The sequence below is a fragment of the Neovison vison genome, chromosome 1 (genome assembly GCF_020171115.1).
Source record: "Neovison vison isolate M4711 chromosome 1, ASM_NN_V1, whole genome shotgun sequence".
Classification (NCBI taxonomy): Eukaryota; Metazoa; Chordata; class Mammalia; order Carnivora; family Mustelidae; genus Neogale; species Neogale vison.
Window position 1 is genome coordinate 179,070,143 of NC_058091.1, and position 22,331 is coordinate 179,092,473.

The 22,331-nt window shown below is 44.1% G+C and overlaps 1 protein-coding gene across 4 annotated transcripts in view; it reads right to left on the minus strand.

Annotated features, from left to right (window-relative positions):
• The window catches only part of CEP120 (centrosomal protein 120), an 80,767-nt gene extending 66,798 nt beyond the window's left edge, over window positions 1-13,969 (minus strand). The window contains exons 1-5 of one of the 4 annotated variants that reach the window (XM_044263870.1): window positions 13,868-13,969; window positions 13,534-13,611; window positions 9,585-9,741; window positions 7,914-8,028; window positions 4,854-4,995 (exon numbers count right to left, since the gene is read on the minus strand). In XM_044263870.1, coding sequence (XP_044119805.1) covers window positions 4,854-4,995; window positions 7,914-8,028; window positions 9,585-9,741; window positions 13,534-13,582 — 463 coding nt within the window. In that variant the 5' untranslated portion in view covers window positions 13,583-13,611; window positions 13,868-13,969. Of the gene's footprint in view, window positions 1-4,853; window positions 4,996-7,913; window positions 8,029-9,584; window positions 9,742-13,533; window positions 13,615-13,698; window positions 13,759-13,867 lie in introns of those variants that run through there. The other 3 variants (XM_044263841.1, XM_044263859.1, XM_044263850.1) reach the window with 3 other exon arrangements.
• Window positions 13,970-22,331: the final 8,362 nt, after the last annotated feature.

Consider the following 22,331-nt stretch of genomic DNA (forward strand, 5'->3'; position numbering starts at 1 on the left):
GAGGTAGTTTCTTTCTTTCTTTTTTTTTTTTAGATTTTATTTATTTATTTGACAGATAGACATCACAAGTAGAGAGAGAGGCAGGCAGAGAGAGAGGAGGAAGCAGGCTCCCTGCTGAGCAGAGATGTGGGGCTCAATCCCAGGACCCTGGGATCATGACCCAAGTCGAAGGCAGAGGCTTTAACCCACTGAGCCATCCAGGTGACCAGGAGGTAGTTTCTTCTAAGAGACCAGAATAAACTCAAAATCAAGTGGGTGGCCCTGTTCTACTCACCAGTCTAATAGGCAATTAGACGAGAGATGACAAGCAACAGCAAAGAAATACAAACAACTATAAAAACATCTTAAAAGCAACTATATACCAGCAAGTTTCACAATCTGAAAGGAATGGATGCATTCCTAGAGACAAATAAATTACCAAACTTGAACCAGGAAGAAATAGAAAACCTGAACAGACCCATAACCAGTAAGGAGATTGAAGTAATCATCAAAAATCCCCCAAAAAACAAGAGCCCGGGGTTAGAAGGCTTCCCAGGGGAATTCTATCAAACATTTAAAGAATTAATACCTGTTCTCCTGAAACTGTTTCAAAAAATGGAAGGAAAACTTCCAAACGCATTTTATGAGGCCAGAATTACCATGATCCCAAAACCAGACAAAGACCCCATCAAAAAGGAGAATTACAGACCAATATCCTTGATGAACACGAATGTGAAAATTCTCACCATAATAGTAGCCAATAAGATCCAATAGTACATTAAAAGGATTATTCAAGGGGGCGCCTGGGTGGCTCAGTGGGTTAAAGCCTCTGCCTTCGGCTCAGGTCATGATCCCAGGGACCTGGGATCAAGCCCCACATCAAGCTTTCTGCTCAGCTGGGAGCCTTCCTCCTCATCTCTCCCTCTGCCTGCCTCTCTGTCTACTTGTCTGTCAAATAAATAAAATCTTTAAAAAATAATAAAAATAAAAATAAGTAAATAAAAGGATTATTCACCGTGACCAAGTGGGATTTATTCCTGGGCTGCAAGGTTGGTTCAACATCTGAAAATCAATCAGTGTGGTACAATACATTAATAAAAGAAAGAACAAGAACCATATGATACTCTCAATAGATGCTGAAAAAGCATTTCACAAAGTACAGCATCCTTTCTTGATCAAAACTCTTCAAAATGTAGGGAGAAGGCACATACCTCAATATCATCAAAACCATCTATGAAAAACCCACAGCGAATATCATTCTTAATGGGGGAAAACAGAGCTTTCCCCCTAAGGTCAGGAATACAGCAGGGATGTCCACTATCACCACTGCTATTCAGCACAGTAGTAGAAGTCCTAGCCTTGGCAATCAGACAACAACAACAAAAAAAAATAAAAGGCATCCGAATTGGCAAAAAAGTCAAACTCTTACTCTTTGCAGATTATATTATACTTTATGTGGAAAACCCAAGACTCCACTCCAAAAATGCTAGAACTCATACAGGAATTCAGGTGAGTGTCAGGATATAAAATCAATGCATAGAAATCAGTTGCATTTCTAAACACCAACAGCATGACAGAAGAAAGAGAAATTGAGTCGATCCCATTTACAACTGCACCCAAAACCATAAGATGCCTAGGAATAAACCTAACCAAAGAGGCAAAGAATCTGTACACAGAAAACTATAAAGTACTCATGAAAGAAATTGAGGAAATTCATGAAAATGAAATGAGGAAGACTCATGAAAGAAATTCCAATTCCAAAGAAATGGAAAAGCATTTATTCCATGTTCATGGATTCAAAGAACAAATACTGTGAAAATGTCTATGCTACCTAAACCAATCTACACATTTAACACAATCCCTATCAAAATACCATCAATTTTTTTTGAAAGAAGTGGAACAAATAATCCTAAAATTTATATGGAACCAGAAAAAAACCTGAATAACCAGAGGAATGTTGAAAAAGAAAACCAAAGTTGGTGGCATCACAATTCCAGACTTCAAGCTCTATTACAAAGCTGTAATCATCAAGACAGTATGGTATTGGCACAAAAACAGACATAGATCAATGGAAGAGAGAGCCCCAAAATGGACCCTCAACTCATGGTCAACTAATCTTCAACAAAGCAGCAAAGAATGTCCAATGGAAAAAAGACAGTCTCTTCAACAAATGGTGTTGAGAAAATTGGCCAGCCACATGCAGAAGAATGAAACTAGACCATCTCCTTACACCACACACAAAAATAGATTCTAAATGGATGAAAGACCTCAATGTGAGACAGGAATCCATCAAAATCCTTGAGAAGAACAAAGGCAGCAACCTCTTTGACCTCAGTCACAGCAACTTCTTCCCAGAAACATCGCAAGGGAAGGCAAGGGAAGCAAGGGCAAAAATGAACTAGTGGGACTTCATTAAGATCACAAGCTTTTGCACAGTAAAGGAAACAGTCAACAAAACCAAAAGAAAACTGACAGAATGGAGAAGATATTTGCAAATGACATATGAGATAAAGGGCTAATATCCAAAATCTATAAAGAACTTATCAAACTCAACACCCAAAGAACAAATAATCCAATCAAGAAATGGGCAGAAGACATGAACAGACATTTCTGCAAGGAAGACATCCATATGGTCAACAGACACATGAAAAAGTGCTCCACTTCACTCAGCATCAGGGAAATACAAATCAAAACCATAGTGAAATACCACCTCACACTGGTCAGAATGGCTAACATTAACCAGTCAGGAAAAGACAGATGTTGGAGAGAATGCAGAGAAAGGGGAACCCTCCTACACTGTTGGTGGGAATGCAAGCTGGTGCAGCCACTCTGGGGAACAGCATGGAGGTTCCTCAAAAAGTTGAAAACAGGGCTACCCTACCACCCAGCAATCACACTACTGGGTATTTACCCTAAGGATACAAATGTAGTGATCCGAAGAGGCAAATGCACCTGAATGTTTATAGCAGCAATGTCCACAACAGCCAAACGATGGAAAGAGCCTAGATGTCCACCAACAGATGAATGGATAAAAAGATGTGGTGTATATATATACACAATGGAATAGTATGCAGCCATCAAAAGAAATGAAATCCTGCTATTTGCAATGACATGGATGGAACTAGAAGGTATTGTGCTGAACAAAATAAGTCAATCTGAGAAAGTTAATTACCATATGATCTCTCTGATATGAAGAATTTGAGAGGCAGGGTAGGGGCTTATGGGGGTAAAAATGAAACAAGATGGGATCTGGAGGGAGACAAACCATAAGAGACTCTTAATCTCACAAAACAAACTGAAGGTTGCTGGGGAGTGGGGATGGGATAGGGTGGTGGGGTTATGGTCATTTGGGAGGGTATATGCTATGGTGAGTGCTGTGAAATGTATAAGCCTGATGATTCACAGACTTGTACCCTGGGGCAAATAATACATTATATGTTAATTTAAAAAAAAAGAAAGAAAGACAGAAATGTGAACCACAACCAAATGCAATTTTGCTCAGGTATGCAAAGCTAGTTCAACACTGGAAAATCTGTTACTCTGATCCCTCACATCACCAGGCTAAAGAAACCACAGGATGGCATCAAAAGATGCAGAAAAAGCCCGTGACAAAATCCAACACTCAGTACTGATAAAACACCCTAAGCAAACTACAAATAAAGAGGAACTTCCTCAACTTGATGAAAAATGGCCACAAAAAACCTACAGGAACAAGGTAAGGATATCCCCTTTCCTTAGTGTTTCTTCGCATCATACTGCAAGTCCCGGCTAATAAGGTTAAGATAAACAAAGGAAACAAAGGCATGCTGAGTGGGAGTACAGACATAAAACCGTCTTTGTCACCAGATAATGCAAAATATATTCCTAGCAGAATCATATCTATAAATACACAGAGAACAAACTGATGGCTGCCAGGGCGAGGGGGAGGGCAAACTGCATAAAGGAGAGTGGGAGGTAGAGGCTTCCAGTTATGGCACGAGTCAGTCATGGGGACAAAAGGTACAGCACAGGGAATACAGTGATGGGATTGTAATAGGCTTATATGGCGACAGAAGGTATCCACACTTATGAGCACCGTGTAAGAAACAGACTTGTCAAACCACTGTATTGTACACTTGAAACTAATAGGATATTTATGTCAACTATCCTACAATTAAACAAAACAACACAACAGTGTTTGCCAGTTTGGCAGGAGGGAGAAGCAGAGCAGACAATTTTCAGAGCAGTGAAAGTCTTCTGTAGGATACTACAATTGCAGATGGGTGTCATTACACATTTGTCTAAACTCATAAACTATAATACAAACACCATAAGTAAATCCTAGCATCAACTATGGACTTTGGGGGATTGTTAATGTCGGTTCATCGATTTTACCAAGTGTTTCCCTCTGGTAAGGGATGGTGACAGTGGGGGGCTGCGTGATAGGGAGATCGGGGAATGCGGCAACACTCTGAATTTATACTCAATCTGCTGTGAACCTCAAAATGCTCTATAAGATAGAGTTTATTTAGTTAAAAAAAATATGAAGGTGCTGTTAATAGGTGAGGGAAAAGAGAACAGTGTGTGTTTTTGGCTTTCCTACACTCATCCTAGGAGAAAATTTTCCTATCGATTTTTAAGAAAACAAAATTCTGCTTTCTTCTGTTATATACCACATAAAAGAAACTCTCGTTCTATTCCTTGGTTTTGTAAACAAGAGCTTAGAGCAGCGAGGGTTGCATGTTTAATAATCTTAAAACGTGTGTGATGCACTACAGTAAAATCAGTCCACTCCCGAGTGTGTTTTCCTATCAAGCCACTCAGCCACTCACCATTCCTCAAGTCCCAGTCCCCAGTTACTTTTTGGAGAATGACTGTAGAGATGATGCACAAACCTTTTCCATCTCGAGGGGGGGCTCCTTTGGCTTTAAAACTATCCACTGGGGCCTTTGTATCTGTTTCCAAAGCAATGCCTATCTGTATCTCAGTCTTGAACTTGGTGTATTTATTGCTCAACAACTGGTACCATTTTGGAGCCTGGAGAGTAAAACAAAACAAAACCACTTTAATCATTAATAGGCAATCAACAAGAGTGGGCAGCATTCTATTAGGTTCCTAATATACCCCCTGTCCTTCCTCAGTACTTTCTCCTCTTTTAAAATATTTTTCATTTTCCTCCAAAGACTTTAATCCTGCTTAGGAAGCTAACTGAACTTCCTCTTGGAAAAAAAAAAAATAAGTAGTTTCGACTACCAATTTTCCATTTCCCTAAACCCTCATTTTTCATTTTCTCTGCTGCCTGATCCCATCTCTGCTTTGTTCTGCATGTATCAAATGAGGCAAAAGGAAAGCTAGTGGTAACAAAAAAACACTAACAAAATACTAAAGCAGAGACTTGAGGCAGAGGGCTGGGTTACAAACCATGCACTTGATGGAAACACAAAGGCTTTCTCACAGAATCAAGGATCCTTGATTATTCTAGTACTGGTGAGCAGTCTATAACTCAAGTCAGCCAGCACCATCACGGCCCAGGACCTCCTGTTTCATTCCTGCAGGAGCACCACCGTCATTCACGGAAAGACGCTCCTACTTTGACCACTGTTACATAAAGCCATAGAAGCGGGTGCTATTACAGATCAAAAGCAAAAGCTGCTGTTGTGTATCAAGTTACACGTGACACGTAAAAGAGGACTAACTAGGCCACAGCCTTTAAAAATTCCACACCCAAGGTTTGTTAAAAGCAAAAAACTCAAGAGTCTTGTGCTGTATTTTTTATGATGGATATTTTATCATTTTAAGTATGAGCCTGAGGAAAGAGTTTCAGCAACTCAAAATTTATGACCTATTTTTCTGTTACATAACTTAGAATAACAAATCTGGGTTTTTCTGTGTTGATGTTCATTTATGGACAATTTATTTTGAACTTCATATATTCTACTCACCAATTCAAATATTTCTGCTAATAAACAGGAGAGAATAAGCAAGACAACATCCGGGTTTCCTAAAACTCTTAATTTTGAAACATTTCTCCTTAACGATGATAGAGATAAAAAACCACTGTGAGGACAAAGTGTCCTCTAGTACCAGGAGTGGGGCCAGGGTGGGGGAGAAGAGAATGCCAAGAGCATTTACGGGCATGACCTCCTCTCAGGTATCCTCCCCCTAAGAGAATTCACTTTCTCTGTAACCAAAGTCACTGCACAAGTGTCTAGATCAAGTAGTAAAGCTAGTTAAGTAAAATATCAGGGGCACAATCATGGTTGCCGGGCTAAGACTCGAGAGAGAAAACTTTTTTCAGAAGTGGGTGCAAAGAACTGAGGAGGAGTATCCAAAGAGAAAGAAGACACAGATTCTTTTTTCTTTTTTCTTTTTTTTAAGATTTTATTTATTTATTTGAGAGAGAATGAGTGAGAGAGAGCATGAGAGAGGAGAAGGTCAGAGGGAGAAGGGACTCCCCAAGGAGCTGGGAGCCCGATGCGGGACTCGATCCTGGAAGTCCGGGATCATGACCTGAGCCCAAGGCAGTTGCTCAACCGAGCCACCCAGGCGCCCGAGACATTCTTTTTTAAAACATTTTAAAATTTCAGGGGCACCTGGGTGGCTCAGTGGGTTAAGCCACTGCCTTCGGCTCAGGTCATGATCTCAGAGTCCTGGGATCGAGCCCTACGTCGGGCTCTCTGCTCAGCAGGGAGCCTGCTTCCTCCTCTCTCTCTGCCTGCCTCTCTGTCTGCTTGTGGTCTCCATCTGTCAAATAAATAAATAAAATCTTTAAAAAAAAAAAAAAACATTTTAAAATTTCAGTTTTTTCTCAAGGATTCCAAATTCAGGCTAAGCTAACTGGCCCATTTGTAAATATCATGGCTACCGCAGCAAAAATGTTGGTAACAGATCCATTTTCTTCACAGAATCCTAATCTAGGATTCCAGTCAAGAATAAAGGTCTTTGGGGCGCCTGGGTGGCTCAGTGGGTTAAAGCCTCTGCCTTTAACTCAGGTCATGATCCCAGAGTCCTGGGATCGAGCCCCGCATTGGGCTCTCTGCTCAGCAGGGAGCCTGCTTCCTCCTCTCTCTCTGCCTGCCTCTCCGCCTACTTGTGATCTCCGTCAAATAAATAAATAAAATATCAAAAAAAAAAAAAAAGAATAAAGGACTTCAAAAGACAAATGTGTATTTACCTTCTTATCTTAAGAAAGTTGTGACAAAAGAAGGTTATCAACAAAAGCTGAAAGGAAGCACTTCCCAAGTCAGTGACATAAGAGATTTTAAGAAGATGGAAGAGACATTTTCAGTAACAGAAAGCACTGAGCTAGGAATCAAGACCCTGAATTCTTTTTCGGGGGGGTGGGGGGGGCAAGTGAAGGCAGGGTGGTGCGGGGAGGCAGCTGTTTCAGTCATCTGAGAGCACTTCACGTGCTCTGACAGCTCCAGGAGAAACACAAGGAGCAGGACCCGGAGAACACAATCAGAAGGCTACCACCACAGCCACATTAGAAAAGCACGGTGGCTACGGCCGCAACGGCCATGGTGAGAATGGAGAAGAGTAGCTGGATCAGGAAGTGGGGCTGGAGGCCTGAAACCCAATGGAAAGGGCTACAGAGGTTGAAGGGGGGGTGGGGTGGAGAAGACTCCCGGCCTTCTAGGCTGCACGCCTGGAAGAGGAATAGGGAGCACTCACTACAGGAGGCTTACCACTAAAAGCAGAGCTTGGCAGGTAACTGAGCGCTGAGCTCCCGGTAACAGCAACATGACCAAACGTTTGAGCTCAGAAAGAACATTCTTTGAGAAAGACAGTTCTAGGTCAAAGAAGGGACCGAAACCTAAGAAGTGCTCTACTGGCTCCAACCCCCCCTTTCCCCGACCATTCAGGTTCATTATTCCACCGCCTTTTCAGCAATCTGGTATCTACTAAAAATCGTCAACTAACAGAATCGGTAAGAAAACATCCAAGGCTACTACCTGCTTTGTTTCTTGAGCAGTCCTTAAGTCTAGAACAATGTAACCTATAGTCTCCTTGGCTGAAGATACAGGATCCAAGGCAAAACACTGTAGTTTGATAGGAGTACGCTGCAACCTGTAAGGTAACAACTTACATTAGAAATAACGTAGCTCCTGCTTAATTCTGAAATGATGTTCTGTTAGCTTTGAAAAAGCTGGTCACTACTATAAAGTATATCATAATTTTGTTGAATAACACTGTATTTTCTGAAAAATTCAACTGACATCAATGATTAGTTATGCCTATTTATCTTTATACCAAGTAATATTCAAAACCACGTCAAAAATCTTGGTCTCTCTCATTGGAGATGGTCTACGACAGTGTTTTTCAAGCTTCTGTAATATGCAGAACTCTTTTCAAGTGAAAAACTACCATGAATCCTCAAGACTGATTTCAAAATATTTTCCTTTTACTGTCACATACACACATAAAACTACAAATATATGTATGGGCCTAAAGCTCTTTTTGACTAAAATAATGAAACAACCTTAGGAATTAACTGCCATAAAAATCACAAACTATTCCAGAAGTCATTAAAAACACAATTCAGATCTTCTCTAAGACCTGATTACCCTTCCACATGCCCCAAATAAATCCATGGACTCATTTAGCCATAGGAAAAAACAAATTTCTTCTGACATTCATTTTTTTTTTTTTTAAAGATTTCATTTGTTCACTTGACAGATAGAGGTCACAAGTAGGCAGAGAAAGAGGAGGAAGCAGGCTCCCCGCCGAGCAGAGAGACCCATGCAGGGCTCGATCCCAGGACCCAAGGATCATGACCTGAGCTGAAGGCAGTGGCTTAACCCACTGAGCCACCCAGGTGCCCCTGACATTCATTTTTTAACTCTGCAATTTTATTTGCTCTAGTCCTAAGTCACAGCAATGAATGATTTTGTGTTTCCCAGAAAAACAAAAACAACAACAAAAAATATTTTCCATGCCTTTTAAAATACAAGTATCTGTCCTCTTGCCTGTTTCTAATCATCTGGGTCCATGAAATAAGACGTTCTAACTTTAAGCCTGTTTTATGTACTGATACCAAGTTTTTTATGTCTAAAATCAAGTATAAAAATAAATAAATAAATAAAATCAAGTATAAAACTAAGTAGAAGGGGGTCTCTTCTATAATTACTATATACGTATCTCTATATATCGCTAGCAAACCAGGTCAAGAGTATAATAAATGAAGTGGAAGAAATTACAAGGAATTCCAACCCTTATTTAATACTGGGTAAGCATCATCACAGCCCTTCTAGAATAGTTACTTCTCTTCTAGAGTATCTATTCTCTCAGAAATTGGGGCAGTTGCAGGGGGGCAGTGAGGTGCAGAGGTTAGTAAGGTACCCTCCAGAGCTCAAGTGGCTGGGCTCTAGTGCTATCCAGCTGACAAGTGACTTTGCTTCTTGGGCCTCAGTTTTCTCACCTGAACTGGGGGGAAATCCTAACACCCGCTTCATAGGTTGTTCCGATGCTCAAGTGAATTATTATGGCCAAGTACTCTGAAAAATCTCCTGGCATGTGACAAAAGCACTAAACATTATTATTATTGTTACTGTAGTAAGATAAATATTTATTCACCTCTAGGAGCCCAGAGAAACCAAGCAGAAGGAATGGAGAGTAAGAGTCACCTGTGCTGATGGAGGGCTTTCCTGTCGATCTCCCAGGCTAACTCGGTAGCAAATTCTGGCTGGTCGGTGTGCTCCACAGGGTCAGTAGCCAACTGCTCTCCATCAAACTTTGCCTCCACTACAAGCAGATGCTTTGGACGCTTGGGGAAATGGCGACCTGGAATAAAAGACCACACAGGTGAATCAAGAGCATACAAAAATCAAACATCATCTTTTAGCACGTGGTTTAAAAACTCATCTGCATCAGGCTGACTTAACATATTCCACTACCTACCTACTAATACGTACTCAGACGTACAAATTCATGATCCTTAAGAAAGGGATTGAACTGAACACTACAAGTTGTAAATTAGTGCTTCTCAAAGGTTAACGTGCATGAATCATCTGGGGACCCTATTAAAATATAGATTCTGGTTCCCTAGGTCTATGATGGGCCTGAGAGGCTGCATTTCCCATGTGATGTCAATGCTGTTGTCCTTGGTTCACCCTTGGAGCAGCAATGATTTCAGTGACATTTAGAATTAAACAATTTAAAAAATGTGATTCCACCAATTTTAGATATTACTATACCGGCTGTTAATATAGAAAAGTGAAGTCATCCAGAGAGTCAGGAAATAACCAAATAAGCAATCACCCATCAACCTTCATGTTAATTTACCTCTTAACATGGTTGAGAATACTCAACAAACCAGCCAGAGAAAAGCAGTCACATGTATTCATTCATTCATTCAAATCTCAAGGACAATTTTGTAAATTATTGAATTTGGTACTGCCTGACTCTGTTCTTTCACTGGTTACTGAAGGCCCAGCACGTCCAGCAAAAAGAGTGAAACGGTACTCGCCCTCAAGAAATTGAGGGTCTAGGGGAGAGAGACAAACTGAAGACACTGCAAACAGGAAGCTGAAGAACTGAAGCACAAGAATCTTATCGTCCACCTGTTCACAAGTTTGGTGAGACGAGCATTGACGCCTATTAAATAAATACATCCCAGCTACTACTCACCCTGGCACAAACTACTTCGTATGCAAGGGCTCCGAGAGATCTTGATTGCCATCCTGTGACCTTCCACCTGAAGCTCTCATTGGAAACTCCCCGCTTAGCAGTCCTACCACATAGCACATGGCTCTCCCAACCAGCTATCACAGAGGCCACTCTCTGACATCATTTTGAGCTGCTCTAAAAGATCACCAGCTTCCCCAAATGAAATCCATCGGTATCAAAAACAAAAATAGGGACGCCTGGGTGGCTCGGTGGGTTAAAGCCTCTGCCTTCGGCTCAGGTCATGATCTCAGGGTCCTGGGATCCAGTCCTGCATCGGGCTCTCTGCTCAGCAGGGAGCCTGCTTCCCTTCTTCTCTCTCTGCCTACTTATGATCTCTGTCAAATAAACAAATAAAATATTTAAAAAATAAAAAAAACAAAAAAGAGAAACAAAACAACAACAAAAAACCTTTATTTTCAGTCCCTCTACCCTAACTATAAGCTCCAACTGGCCTGACAAAAGAATGTGTACTAGGGGCGCCTGGGTGGCTCAGTGGGTTAAGCCGCTGCCTTCGGCTCAGGTCATGATCTCAGGGTCCTGGGATGGAGCCCCGAATCCGGACTCTCTGCTCAGCAGGGAGCCTGCTTCCTCCTCTCTCGCTGCCTGCCTCTCTGCCTGCTTGTGATCTCTATCTGTCAAACAAATAAATAAAATCTTTAAAAAGAAAAAAAAAAAAAGAAAAACTGCAGGTAGCTCAATATAACTGAAGAGCTGGGAACAGGGCAGGAGAGGAGAGCAAACTGAAAGGCAGGCAAGCAGTGTGTCATAAAAGGCCATGAATCCTGTTCTAAAAAGTACAGACGTTATCCTTTAGGACACTGAAGGATTTTAAGACAATTAGATTTGCATTTCAAAAAATCACCCTAGAGAGTAATGTGAGCAACAGAGATTCTCTGAAAAGGAAAAAAAAAAAAACCATTCACCAAACAGACTACTGAAAATGTAACTATTAGACCCTCAACACAGGATGCTCAAAGTGGAGAAATTTTCATTCAGACGTTTACATGAAACCCCTGGTATTATTCTAAAAATAAAGCCAACAAAACTCGGGGACCATTTGGAAGGTGCAGATGGAGAAGGAACCCAGGTAGGTGAGGACTCTCAGGTTCTGGGCTTGAGGCAACAACACGGAGTCGATGCATGGAAACACAAACAAAAGGAGACAGTCTGCAGGGAGGCCCACCCTCCAGGGTCAGCCATATTTGTGGCAACACCTAACTGACTTCCCTAAAGCCAGGTTCCCTTCCCTGCACAGTCCCTGCGAAATTTGCAAATGACGCTCTCCTGCTTAGGAATATGGGCAGACTCTCTCTTTTTTAGAACATTCCATCTAAACTCCTTGGCTTTCAAAATCCTCCAAGGTCTATTCACTCCAATTACGCAAGCTTATTTTACCAGAATATTCCTCAGTGTTCGCCTCCCTTGACCCTGGGCATCCTGAAGGCCTCTCCACCATTCTATCCACCACACTTGCTCCATCATTGGCCTGGGTTATCTAACCCCCAGCAAGGACTTTCTTCCATCCTTACTTACCGCTCTCAGTGCTGAAGCCATCCATCATCCCCACTCACCCCCAAAAACCTATGTTTACGGCCCACATCCAGTATTTTTAACATTAGAAAGCATCCCAACATAAGGTGCCCTGCAGATCAATCTGATCTCCCCAAGAAGACAGAAGCCTGCAAGTTGGAAACGACAGAGTGCCTTTTATTTTTGGTTTGCAGCCATGCTACAGGGCGCAAGAACCAAGTCCAAAAGCTTTTATTAACCAAATTACAAGGGGGATTCAATCCTCGTCTTTTAACAACGAGTAATGGAACAGTGAAAAATGCCCCAGCACTTTACAGTCTCTGGTCAGCCTTCTGTCCCACAATTACAACTCATTCCCTCTCATCTCCCCAAAAGTGAGTGGTAAGCCTCACAAAATACCTCCACTGGTGGTTTTTAAAAAAAAAACACCAGCCATTGCTCTGGCCCACTCAAGGCGACTGTTGTCACAATATGTAACTTGTACTCAATCTCCCTCCCAAATCCTATGCCCCCCCCCTTTCTGCCACCTACTCCCCAACCACAGGAAATTTAAGCCCTCGCAGGATATGCCTTGCTTTTCCATACCTTAAGTGCTCCTTGCTCTTCTCTTTGTATGGAAAGCCCTCCCTTCCTTTTTTTTTTTTTTTTTTTCCTTGAGGCAGACCTCATCATCCCTTAAGACCCAAATCAATGTCACCTCCGCTGGGAAACCAGTCCCCAGAGCTGGTCTTTCCTTCTTCCACGCCCTGACGAATTACCCACATTTCCCCATGCTCTCCCCTGAGTTTTTAGGGCTAGGGATCTTGCTTCCTTCCATTCCCAGCACGGGGCCTGACCCTCAAGAGGGCCTCCGATGAACAAATGCCACTGATCCAAGCAACCGCACTTCAAGCAAGGCACGTCCGGTGGACCGTCTGGACAACTCCTGTCTTCTAAGTCCCCTACCAAGACTCGTAAAGGGAACGGGAGGCCCGCCGTACTTCAGACCGCAGGAACTCTGTCCCGCGACCCGAAGCCAAGTTCTCACCCATGGGGTCACCGGGAGGCCGCTGAACAGAACGTGCTTTGCAGGCACACTCCGCTCACATATAAAAGTCATCGACAAGCTGCCTCTGATGGAAATCGTTTTTCCTACATTCTCTGGGGGTTCCGGCTCCTCACGCTAAATACCACGTATCCCTAATAGCTGTCGCGCTCCCTTGGGGAGGTTTTTAAAATCAATCGCCTCACAGACCTGACTAGCTCCATCTATGAACACGTCCGGGGAGTGCGGGGAGCACGAAAGCAACGATTCTTAAGGTTAACCAAGCCTCGGTCGCACGCCACGGTCACAGCTCGGCAAGCAGCAGCTGCAGAAGCCAGCGCCGCGCCGCTCACCTTCTAGGATGGACACGACGATGAGCAGTTGGTCGGACTTGGAGACCATGGTCGCGCTGCGCGGCCCGCAGGCGGGGTCTGCTTAGGGGAAGAAGGACCCGGGTGAGATGCGGCAGGCCCGCGACCACCAGCAGGGCTCCCACCGCCCGCCCGGGGGCTTCCGACCTCGGGAACCCGCTCCGCGGCCCGGGCCTGCCGCCGCCTGCAGCGCGCCGGACAACCCGGCCCCGGGCCGCCAGCCCAGCCCTCGCCCTGCTCCGACTGAAAGCAAAGGCAAAGGTTGCTCGGTCGCCCGGCCCGTCCGCAGGGAGAGGCGAACCCGCCGCCGGAAAACCTTTTGCCGCCTGCGTTGCAGCTTTTCAAACGCCCGGGCAGCCGCCGCGGCATCCGCCGCGCCTCGCTTCCGCCTAGCAACCAGGCCCGCAGGCCCAGTGTCGGGGGAAAGCTGGAGGACAAAGGGTGATAGAGACCAGGGCAGTGGCGGATAGAACGCCCCTCCTTTCGCTTCGCCTCCTGCCCTTTTATGCTATGTTCCAGAGCCCTAGGGAGAAGACGAGGCCATTGCCTCACAGCGCCCCCTGCTAGCGGGACGGGGGAAGGCGGGAGCGTTGGCGGGACCCGACTGCGCAGGCGCACTACTGCGGCCGACGCTTCCTGCAGGGCGCCTACGAGGAGCGTGGATGTGGTGTATTCTCGGTTTTTTCACCCCCAGACGCAACCTGGGAAATACAGCAGTGGAGATGGAGAACTCTCGCGCGCGCACACACAGACACACACACATACCCCCTCCGTTCAGATCCCCAGCGTCACGACTGCTTAAAATTAAGTCTGAACTGAAAAATCCCTAACTAGGACGCGCACCGCCCCGCAAACGTTCACGTTTTGGAAAACAAGTAGCGTCAATACGGTAATTACTGTAACTGCTGGCGGTGACGTAAGCTCGCGGAGAATTTCCTGTACTTGAGAATTTACCCTGAAACAAAAACATTGTCACGTGGACAGGGAAATTAAAAGTATAGGTTCTACGGCCCCCTGACGAGAGGGTAACTAATTAGCACAATCAAGATCCAAATTAAACAAAGCATATCCCCCCCTCGCCCCGCCCCGCCCCGCCCCGCAACCTTCAGGCTTTATTTTACGACCGATTAGGAATCCTCTGGAGGTTATAAACTTGAAACTGAACCCGGTGTGGGGTGGAGGGGGTGAGTAAAGAGGAAAAAAACAATCCCCACCCCACCCCCATTGGGTTGGCCTAAAAGGACAGGAGAAGAATATGCACTTTGGGTTAGATGACTTCAAAGAAGACCCTTTCCGTCCCCTTCCGAGCTCCCTGAAATGAGGCATTATGCAATATAAAACCAAAGTAATGATCTACTTTGGATTCATCGTTGAACAATGCATTCTTTTGTGTAAGATGTCAAACAGATTCAAAAGTAGATAGAATGATACAGTGAACCAGCAAATACCCAAAACATGGCTTCAACGATTATGATTGAAGACCCATCTTCATCTGCTCCTTGAATTTGGAGGAAGTCTTTAACATCGTACCAGCTCATCTCTTTAAATATGTACCTCTATGGGTGCCTGGTGGCTCAGTGGGTTAAAGCCTCTGCCTTCTGCTCCGGTCATGATCTCAGGGTCCTGGGATGGAACCGCATCAGGCTCTCTGCTCAGTGGGGAGCCTGCTTCCCAGTCTCTGCCTACTTGTGATCTCTCTGTCAAATGAATAAATAAAGTCTTTTAAATAAATAAATATGTAAATATGTAACTCTAAAACATAGTATATCTTCCTCAACCTCAATTGCGTAAAAAATTTAAAAAACAATTCCTTAGGGGCGCCTGAGTGGCTCAGTGAGTTAAAGCCTCTGCCTTAGGCTGGGGTCATGATCTCAGGGTCCTGGGATCGAGCTCCTCCGCATCCTGCTCTCTGCTCAGAGGGGAGCCTGCTTCCTCCTCTCTCTCTTTGCCTGCCTCTCTGTCTACTTGTGATCTCTGTCTGTCAAATAAATAAATAAAATCTTTTTTTTTTAAATCTAATACTTAAAAAAAATTCCTTAAAACCTTTAAGTGCACACTCTTCAAATTTCCCTGATGATCTAATAATTACTTTTCAGTTGCTTCGTTCAAATCAGGATTCAAAGAGGTTCCAAAACACAGTGTATTTGGTTGATCTGTCTTTTGTGTCTATTCATGTAGAGGTACTCACTTCCATTTTTTTCTCCCTCGAAACTCTTCATTAAAGAAATTGATCATTTACCCTGTGGAGTTTACCACAGTCTAAATTTTGTTGATACCAAAACAATGTTATTATTGAACACCTCACCTGTTGAGCAGTCTAATGAAGATGTCCAGTCCAGATTGACAATACTCGAGAGCAGCAAACAGATCAACAACAATGAGCCAAATACAAGCTTATTATGGTGTAAACACTATTTAGCTTAAACCCTAGACAAAAGGAGCCAATCTCCAAAGCAAAGAATGATTCTGGAAGTCAGAGTTTGGGACCTAAATCTACTATTTATATGTTAGGTGACCTTAGGCAAGTCACTAGCCCTCTGAGCTTAAATTTCAGCTATACAATAGTAGTATACATAATTTCTTAGTTCCGGACTTAAGCGTAGCAAAGGGTATTTATTTATTATCTTTTTACATGAACAGTAACAGACCTTAAGTTACTAGATGTACAAGAACTAGGAGATTGCCATCAAGATGTCTCATTGTTTTGTTTTAGGATATTTCAGGCTGAAAAGCTATATTGTAAACCATCACTGAATGTCAGAAAATAATCTCAAATCAGAAAAGAAAACTCTGACAAACCGTTAAAATTAACCAAGAAACTCTTTCACATAGTAAAATTTTCATACAGTTCCTTTTATCTGGACTCTTTCCAGCAACATTTATGGCCCAAGACAGGAAGGATCAGGAGCCCTGCCTCTGTCCCTTCCCTCTTCCTCCCCCTTCTCACCCCACAAACACACGCACATACACAGTCACACACACACACATGCACTTATTACAATTTCAGACAAGCTACCAGAAGTAACAACATGAACACAGTAACTGAACACCTGTGATGTCTAAGAGCATGGTCCAGACCCTGACCTTTCAGACCCTGATGTCCCTCCTTCAGGCAGAGGGAGGGAGAGTAGAGGCAGTAACTTCTACTCACTCAGCATCCGCATGACTTGACTTCCAGCCCAGCATCTGATATCATTAAACCTGGCAATGAATTTGGGTGCCCTTACTGCCCTGAAGAAGGGTCACGAATGTCTATAGCAAGAGAGGCAGGGCAGCCCAGGAGTGAAGAGCCTTACCGACCTGTGTCCCAAGTTCTACTTTGTGACCTGGCCACGTCTGTTTTCTCTGAACCTCCGTTTTCCCTTTGTAAAACAGGGTAATAGTAAAATCTTTAAAAAAAAAAAAAAAAAAAGAATTTTAGGGACGCCTGGGTGGCTCAGTTGGTTGGACGACTGCCTTCAGCTCAGGTCATGATCCCAGAGTCCTGGGATCGGGTCCCACACCGGGCTCCCAGCTCCATGCGGAGTCTGCTTCTCCCTCTGACCTTCTCCTTGCTCATGCTCTCTCTCTCTCAAATAAATAAATAAAATCTTAAAAAAAAAAAAAAAAAAAAAAACAGGGATAATAGGTGTTCGTGAAGATTCATTGGCATTACTTCAGGGAGAGGCCCCAGTCATGATGAAATCTCTGAACGCGGTAGCCATTTTGATTGTTGATTTGGACAGATATATCATTGTGTCATTTGTTTTTTGTTTTTTTTTTTCTTCTGGTCCTGCAAAGAAAACCAGCTTTTTTATACTCCCTCAGTTTGGCCTATATTTATGTTCTAAGGGTGATGTAGTCCTGAAACAGTTTCTCTCCCTAACTCTTAGGAAAGGCCACAGCAGGGTGCTCCAAAGTCACACACTCGTTCAGGTCAGGCAGGTGCTAGTAACCAGTGTCAGGTGCACAGAAGCAGAGCCTGGTGCCTGCCCAAAGAGCAGCCCTTCCCAGCCCAGCTGCTTATGGCCAGGTAATAAAAGCCAGGCTTTCTAAATTTCCATAAGAAGCTAGAATGATAGAAATCAAGAGTCAGACACTTAACCAATGGAGCCACCCAGGTGCCTCCCTCATCTGATTTTATTTTTAAGATTTTATTTATTTATTTGACAGAGATCACAAGTAGACAAAGAGGCAGGCAGAGATAGAGAGGGAAGCAGGCTCCCTGCAGAGCAGAGAGCCTGATGTGGGGCTCGATCCCAGGGCCCTGGGATCATGACCTGAGCTGAAGTCAGAGCCTTTAACCCACTGAGCCACCCAGGTACCCCCTTCATCTGATTTTTAAATGCCAGTTATTGTGGCACCTGTTGTCTGACTCTTTTTTTTTTTTTTAAGATTTTATTTATTTGAGAGAGAGAGAGAGCATGAAAGGGGCGAGGGGCAGAGGGAGAAGCCGGCTCCCTGATGAGCAGAGGGCCTGATGTGGGACTTGATTCTGGGACTCCAGGATCATGACCTGAGCCGAAGGCAGTTACTTAACCAACTGAGCCACCCAGGTGCCCTGTTGTCTGACTCTTGATTTCAGCTCCGGTCATGATCTCAGGGTCCCTAGATGGAATCTGCCTTCTGTCTCAGCAAGGAGTCCGCTTCTCCCTATGCCCCTCCCCACTGCTTGTTCTCTTTTTCTCTCTGTCTCAAATAAATAAATAAAATCTTTAACAACAATAAATGCTGGTTATTAATTTCAGCTAAAAAACAAATGAACAACAGCAACAGCATTACAGGAGCCAACCAAAACTTCTTCCAATCACACTTCCGTTACTTCTGGCATTAATTCAGGAAGGTGGTTCTAATGGGTATTCCTGAAGGGCAGAGAAAGGACAAGAGTTGGGAAAGGAGACAAGATCACCTCCAAGTGGGAAGGAGAGGACTGAAGGACAGTGTGCTGGGGACCCCCATTGCACTCCTTCGCAGAACCTTCAGAAAGGGCAGAAGCGGGGGCGCCTGGGTGGCTCAGTGGGTTAAGCCGCTGCCTTCGGCTCAGGTCATGATCTCAGGGTCCTGGGATCGAGTCCCGCATTGGACTCTCTGCTCAGCAGGGAGCCTGCTTCCCCTCTCTCTCTCTCTGCCTCTCCATCTACTTGTGATCTCTCTGTCAAATAAATAAATAAAATCTTTAAAAAAAAAAAAAAAAAAAAGAAAGGGCAGAAGCGGAGATTAGCCCTGTGGGATCCCCAGGAAATGGAGACCGTAGCCCCCCATTTATCACCCTTGGCACAAGTTTTTATGCCCCTAAATTGACACAGAATCAGAAGACTCACTAGATAAGTCAGGAGACCGCAGAGGCTTGGATGATAGACTACTTATCAGTTAAGAGGAAGGGCAAAACCTCCTAAACCCTCCACAAATATTTGCTTCATGTAAGAACCCAAACACCTTTGCACAACATTTTGTGCGTGCCGTGGGGAACCCCAGGAGCGACTGAGACGGACTTTCTGCCTGACAGGAGAAGCTTGCAGTCAAATGTAAGCATCTGAAGAAGAGCAACGTTCCTTGCTCTCCCTTCTTTGTGGAGTAAGCTTCTGGAAGTTTCTTTAGGCTGAGACGGGGTCTGAGGTACCGAGGGGCTCTGTCTCTGAGGCGAGGCACAGAGCAGAGGGTGGGAGAGTGCCTCCTACTCCACAGAGAACAGACAGAGCTAGAGATATTGCTGTAACTGTGGGTAAGGCCTGTAGGCCAACCGAATTTGCTTTAGAAGGAGGACGCCATGGGGCACCTGGGTGGCTCAGTGGGTTAAGCCGCTGCCTTCGGCTCGGGTCATGATCTCAGGGTCCTGGGATCGAGCCCCGCATCGGGCTCTCTGCTCGGCGGGGAGCCTGCTTCCTCCTCTCTCTCTGCCTGCCTCTCTGCCTACATGTAATCTGTCTGTCAAATAAATAAACAAAATCTTTAAAAAAAAAAAAAAAAAGAAGGAGGAGGCCATGAGTAGAGCAACTGCATACTAGAAGGAGCAGCCTTTTGAGAGGACTTCTTTTTATTTTGTTTTTATTATTTTATTTATTTTTTTTATTTTTAAAGTAGGCTCCAGGCCCGGCATGGAGCCCAACACGGGGTTTGAACTCACAACCCTGAGAGCAAGATCTGAGCTGAGGTCAAATTCAGACCCTCAACCGACTGAGCCACCCAGGCTCCTTGAAAGGACTTCATTTTAGGGGTAAAGGATGCAACAGATGTTCTATGCTGGGATGAAAGCCCAATCACTGGGACACGGTGTCATTGAGAGACACTCTATGACATGATGGGACTTTGATTCACCTATTATGTGATGTCTCCTGTGTGTCAATTTCTTTCCCCTCTGAAAAGCTTCCTTTTGAAACCTGGAAGCCAATGGTGGAGGAAAAGCTGGAGTCTGCCTATTCAGCTGTCTAGAGGAGACATTCTCCAGGCTTCTAGGGTTTTAGCCCACAGAAGTCTGACCCCATCGAACGGTAACATGGTCTTCCTCACTGTGAGATATCTCTGGTATAAGGGTTTTGGTTCATGATGAAATTACAAGGACACCCAAAGGGTGGAAAACCATGTCCTCCCTGTCTGTGTTACGACCACCATCAACAACCAGAAATTACAACAACAAACATTACCCATCTCCCCCACCCTTCCGCCCCCCATCAAATGAATTTGGAGAAAGGCTCTAAACATATGGCCTGGATTCAGAGAAGACAGAAGGCTCCCTCAGCGTCTCACCCACATCCCTGAGCGATAGCACAAGCAGCGCCCACAGCCAGCAGCCAGCACGCTTAGTCACCTCATTTCCCAAGTGGTATAGCAAAGCTGATATCCCTTGGCAGTTGCCTAAATCACTAAACTGCCCTTCCTAAATTACTGTATGTGTTTTCACTGCCACCATAGAATTTTTCATTTGCAAAAACGTGTCCACTTCCAGGCAGAGTCTACTCAGTGTAACAGGTAACAGTATGTTGGATGGGGACTTTGTTGCCTTGGAGATGTCACCCATGATTCAAAGGATGACAAAGAGGTTGTCGTGTCTCCTTCATTGTGAGGGGCACCCAAAACGATTAAGACCCAGAAGCCTTTCCTGGGCCAATTATCTCCTGGGCTTTGAGGAGGTGACCACCTGGTTCAGCACGACCATTCCCTGAATAGCCACCTAACACTATGTTCAAACATGGCAGGCTAAGGAGTGGTTAGCGATAAGCCTGAGGGCCGTCCTGTTGTAGAGAGTGAAAGTGCTCCCCCTCCTCAACCCAGGCCAAGTACAAAGGAGTGAGTCAACAGGAATTTCTCACAAAGGTGTGTGGGCATGCTAATTAGCAGCTCACTATAGATACTTAAGTAGGAAAAGAGAAAGAGAAAGAGGCTGTGAGTCTATATGGTTATGACAGAGAGAGAGAGAGAGAGAAGCCTACTTTGTCTTTTGTTGTGTCAAAAATGTGTGCGATTCCCATGGATGAAAAGAATATGGTGGTAGGTCCCGTTCCTTGAGCCATTCTGGTGTCTAAGAAGCCAAGTCACTAGGTGAGGAGGCTGTAGCCTTGAGAAGCTATGGGGTCAATTCCAATATGGGAATTGATCTGGTTCCAGAAGAGTTGAGCAGGAGGAATCAAAAATGACTGAGTGAGGGTAGGTCTTTCAGAATACAACACATTGCACTGGGAAGCTCCCCTATGCCACCCCCACCAAAGTTGCCACTAGATGCAATTCCCATGTGTGTCCCAAGAGAAACAGCATTTATCGGGGAGTCACTCGCAGGACATCAGAGACAGATCTTGAACAAAGAAAGCGCGACAGATGAGAGAGGACCACAGCTGCATCTGCGAAGTCAGGGATATTTGCTGCTGTTCCCCATCTTGGATCCCAATTCTTTGGAGGAGTAAGGGTCTCCAAAGAAAGGGAGGACAGAGGGTGAAAAAGTGGATCCCATTTCTTGCCCCATTCAGATACCATAGGTGGAAACTTTATTAAACAGGGAAAATGGGAAGAGACGAGATTTCAAACAGATATGAGGTGACCTTTTAAAATGGATTAAATTGGACTAAACTGATATTTTAAGAGCTAGAAGTAATCAGAAACTTCTGATCAAGCTGTCATTAAGGGATGGGGGGAGACTCTGTGGAGCACAATTAGAAGCAGTAACTAGAGAAAAATGGAACCATTTTATATCTGTACCTTGACTGGGATCCAAGTGCAGAATCTTAATTCAAGTTCAGGTCATGGTCCGAGGATCCTGGACTCCTTGCTCAGCGGTGAGTCTGCTTCTTTCTCACCCTCTCCCTTTCCCTCTGCTCCTCCCCCTGCTCGCTCTCTCTCTCTCAAATAAATAAATAAAATCTTCTAAAAAATGACAGAAATTTTAAAAAATAATAATATCCTATCAAGTCTTCCAATCTTCCCAGTGACCCTGTGGAAAGAAAAGCATCTCTGCTTTTCATTACTTTTTAATACATGAGACGATGTAAAGTTGGATAACTGGAACAATTAGATAATAACGAGAGGCCAGGTGGTCTGACAGTTTGTGTTAAGCGACCCTGATGATTTCGAAGAGGGGTGCACACGTTGACCTGAGCCCATGGAGCCATGCTAGGAAACGAGTAGAAATTCCCATTTCCTATCAGAGAACAGCAGTTAGTCAATAGTAAAAAAAACATGAAGCTATATGGATACAATGGACATTTTTGCATGACTTAAAAAGAAAAAACTTAATCCTTCAAAGAAATTCATTTTGGATCACATCTTCAGCCTTTTCCCTACACAGACTCCATTAGTATCAACCCTCTGCTCCA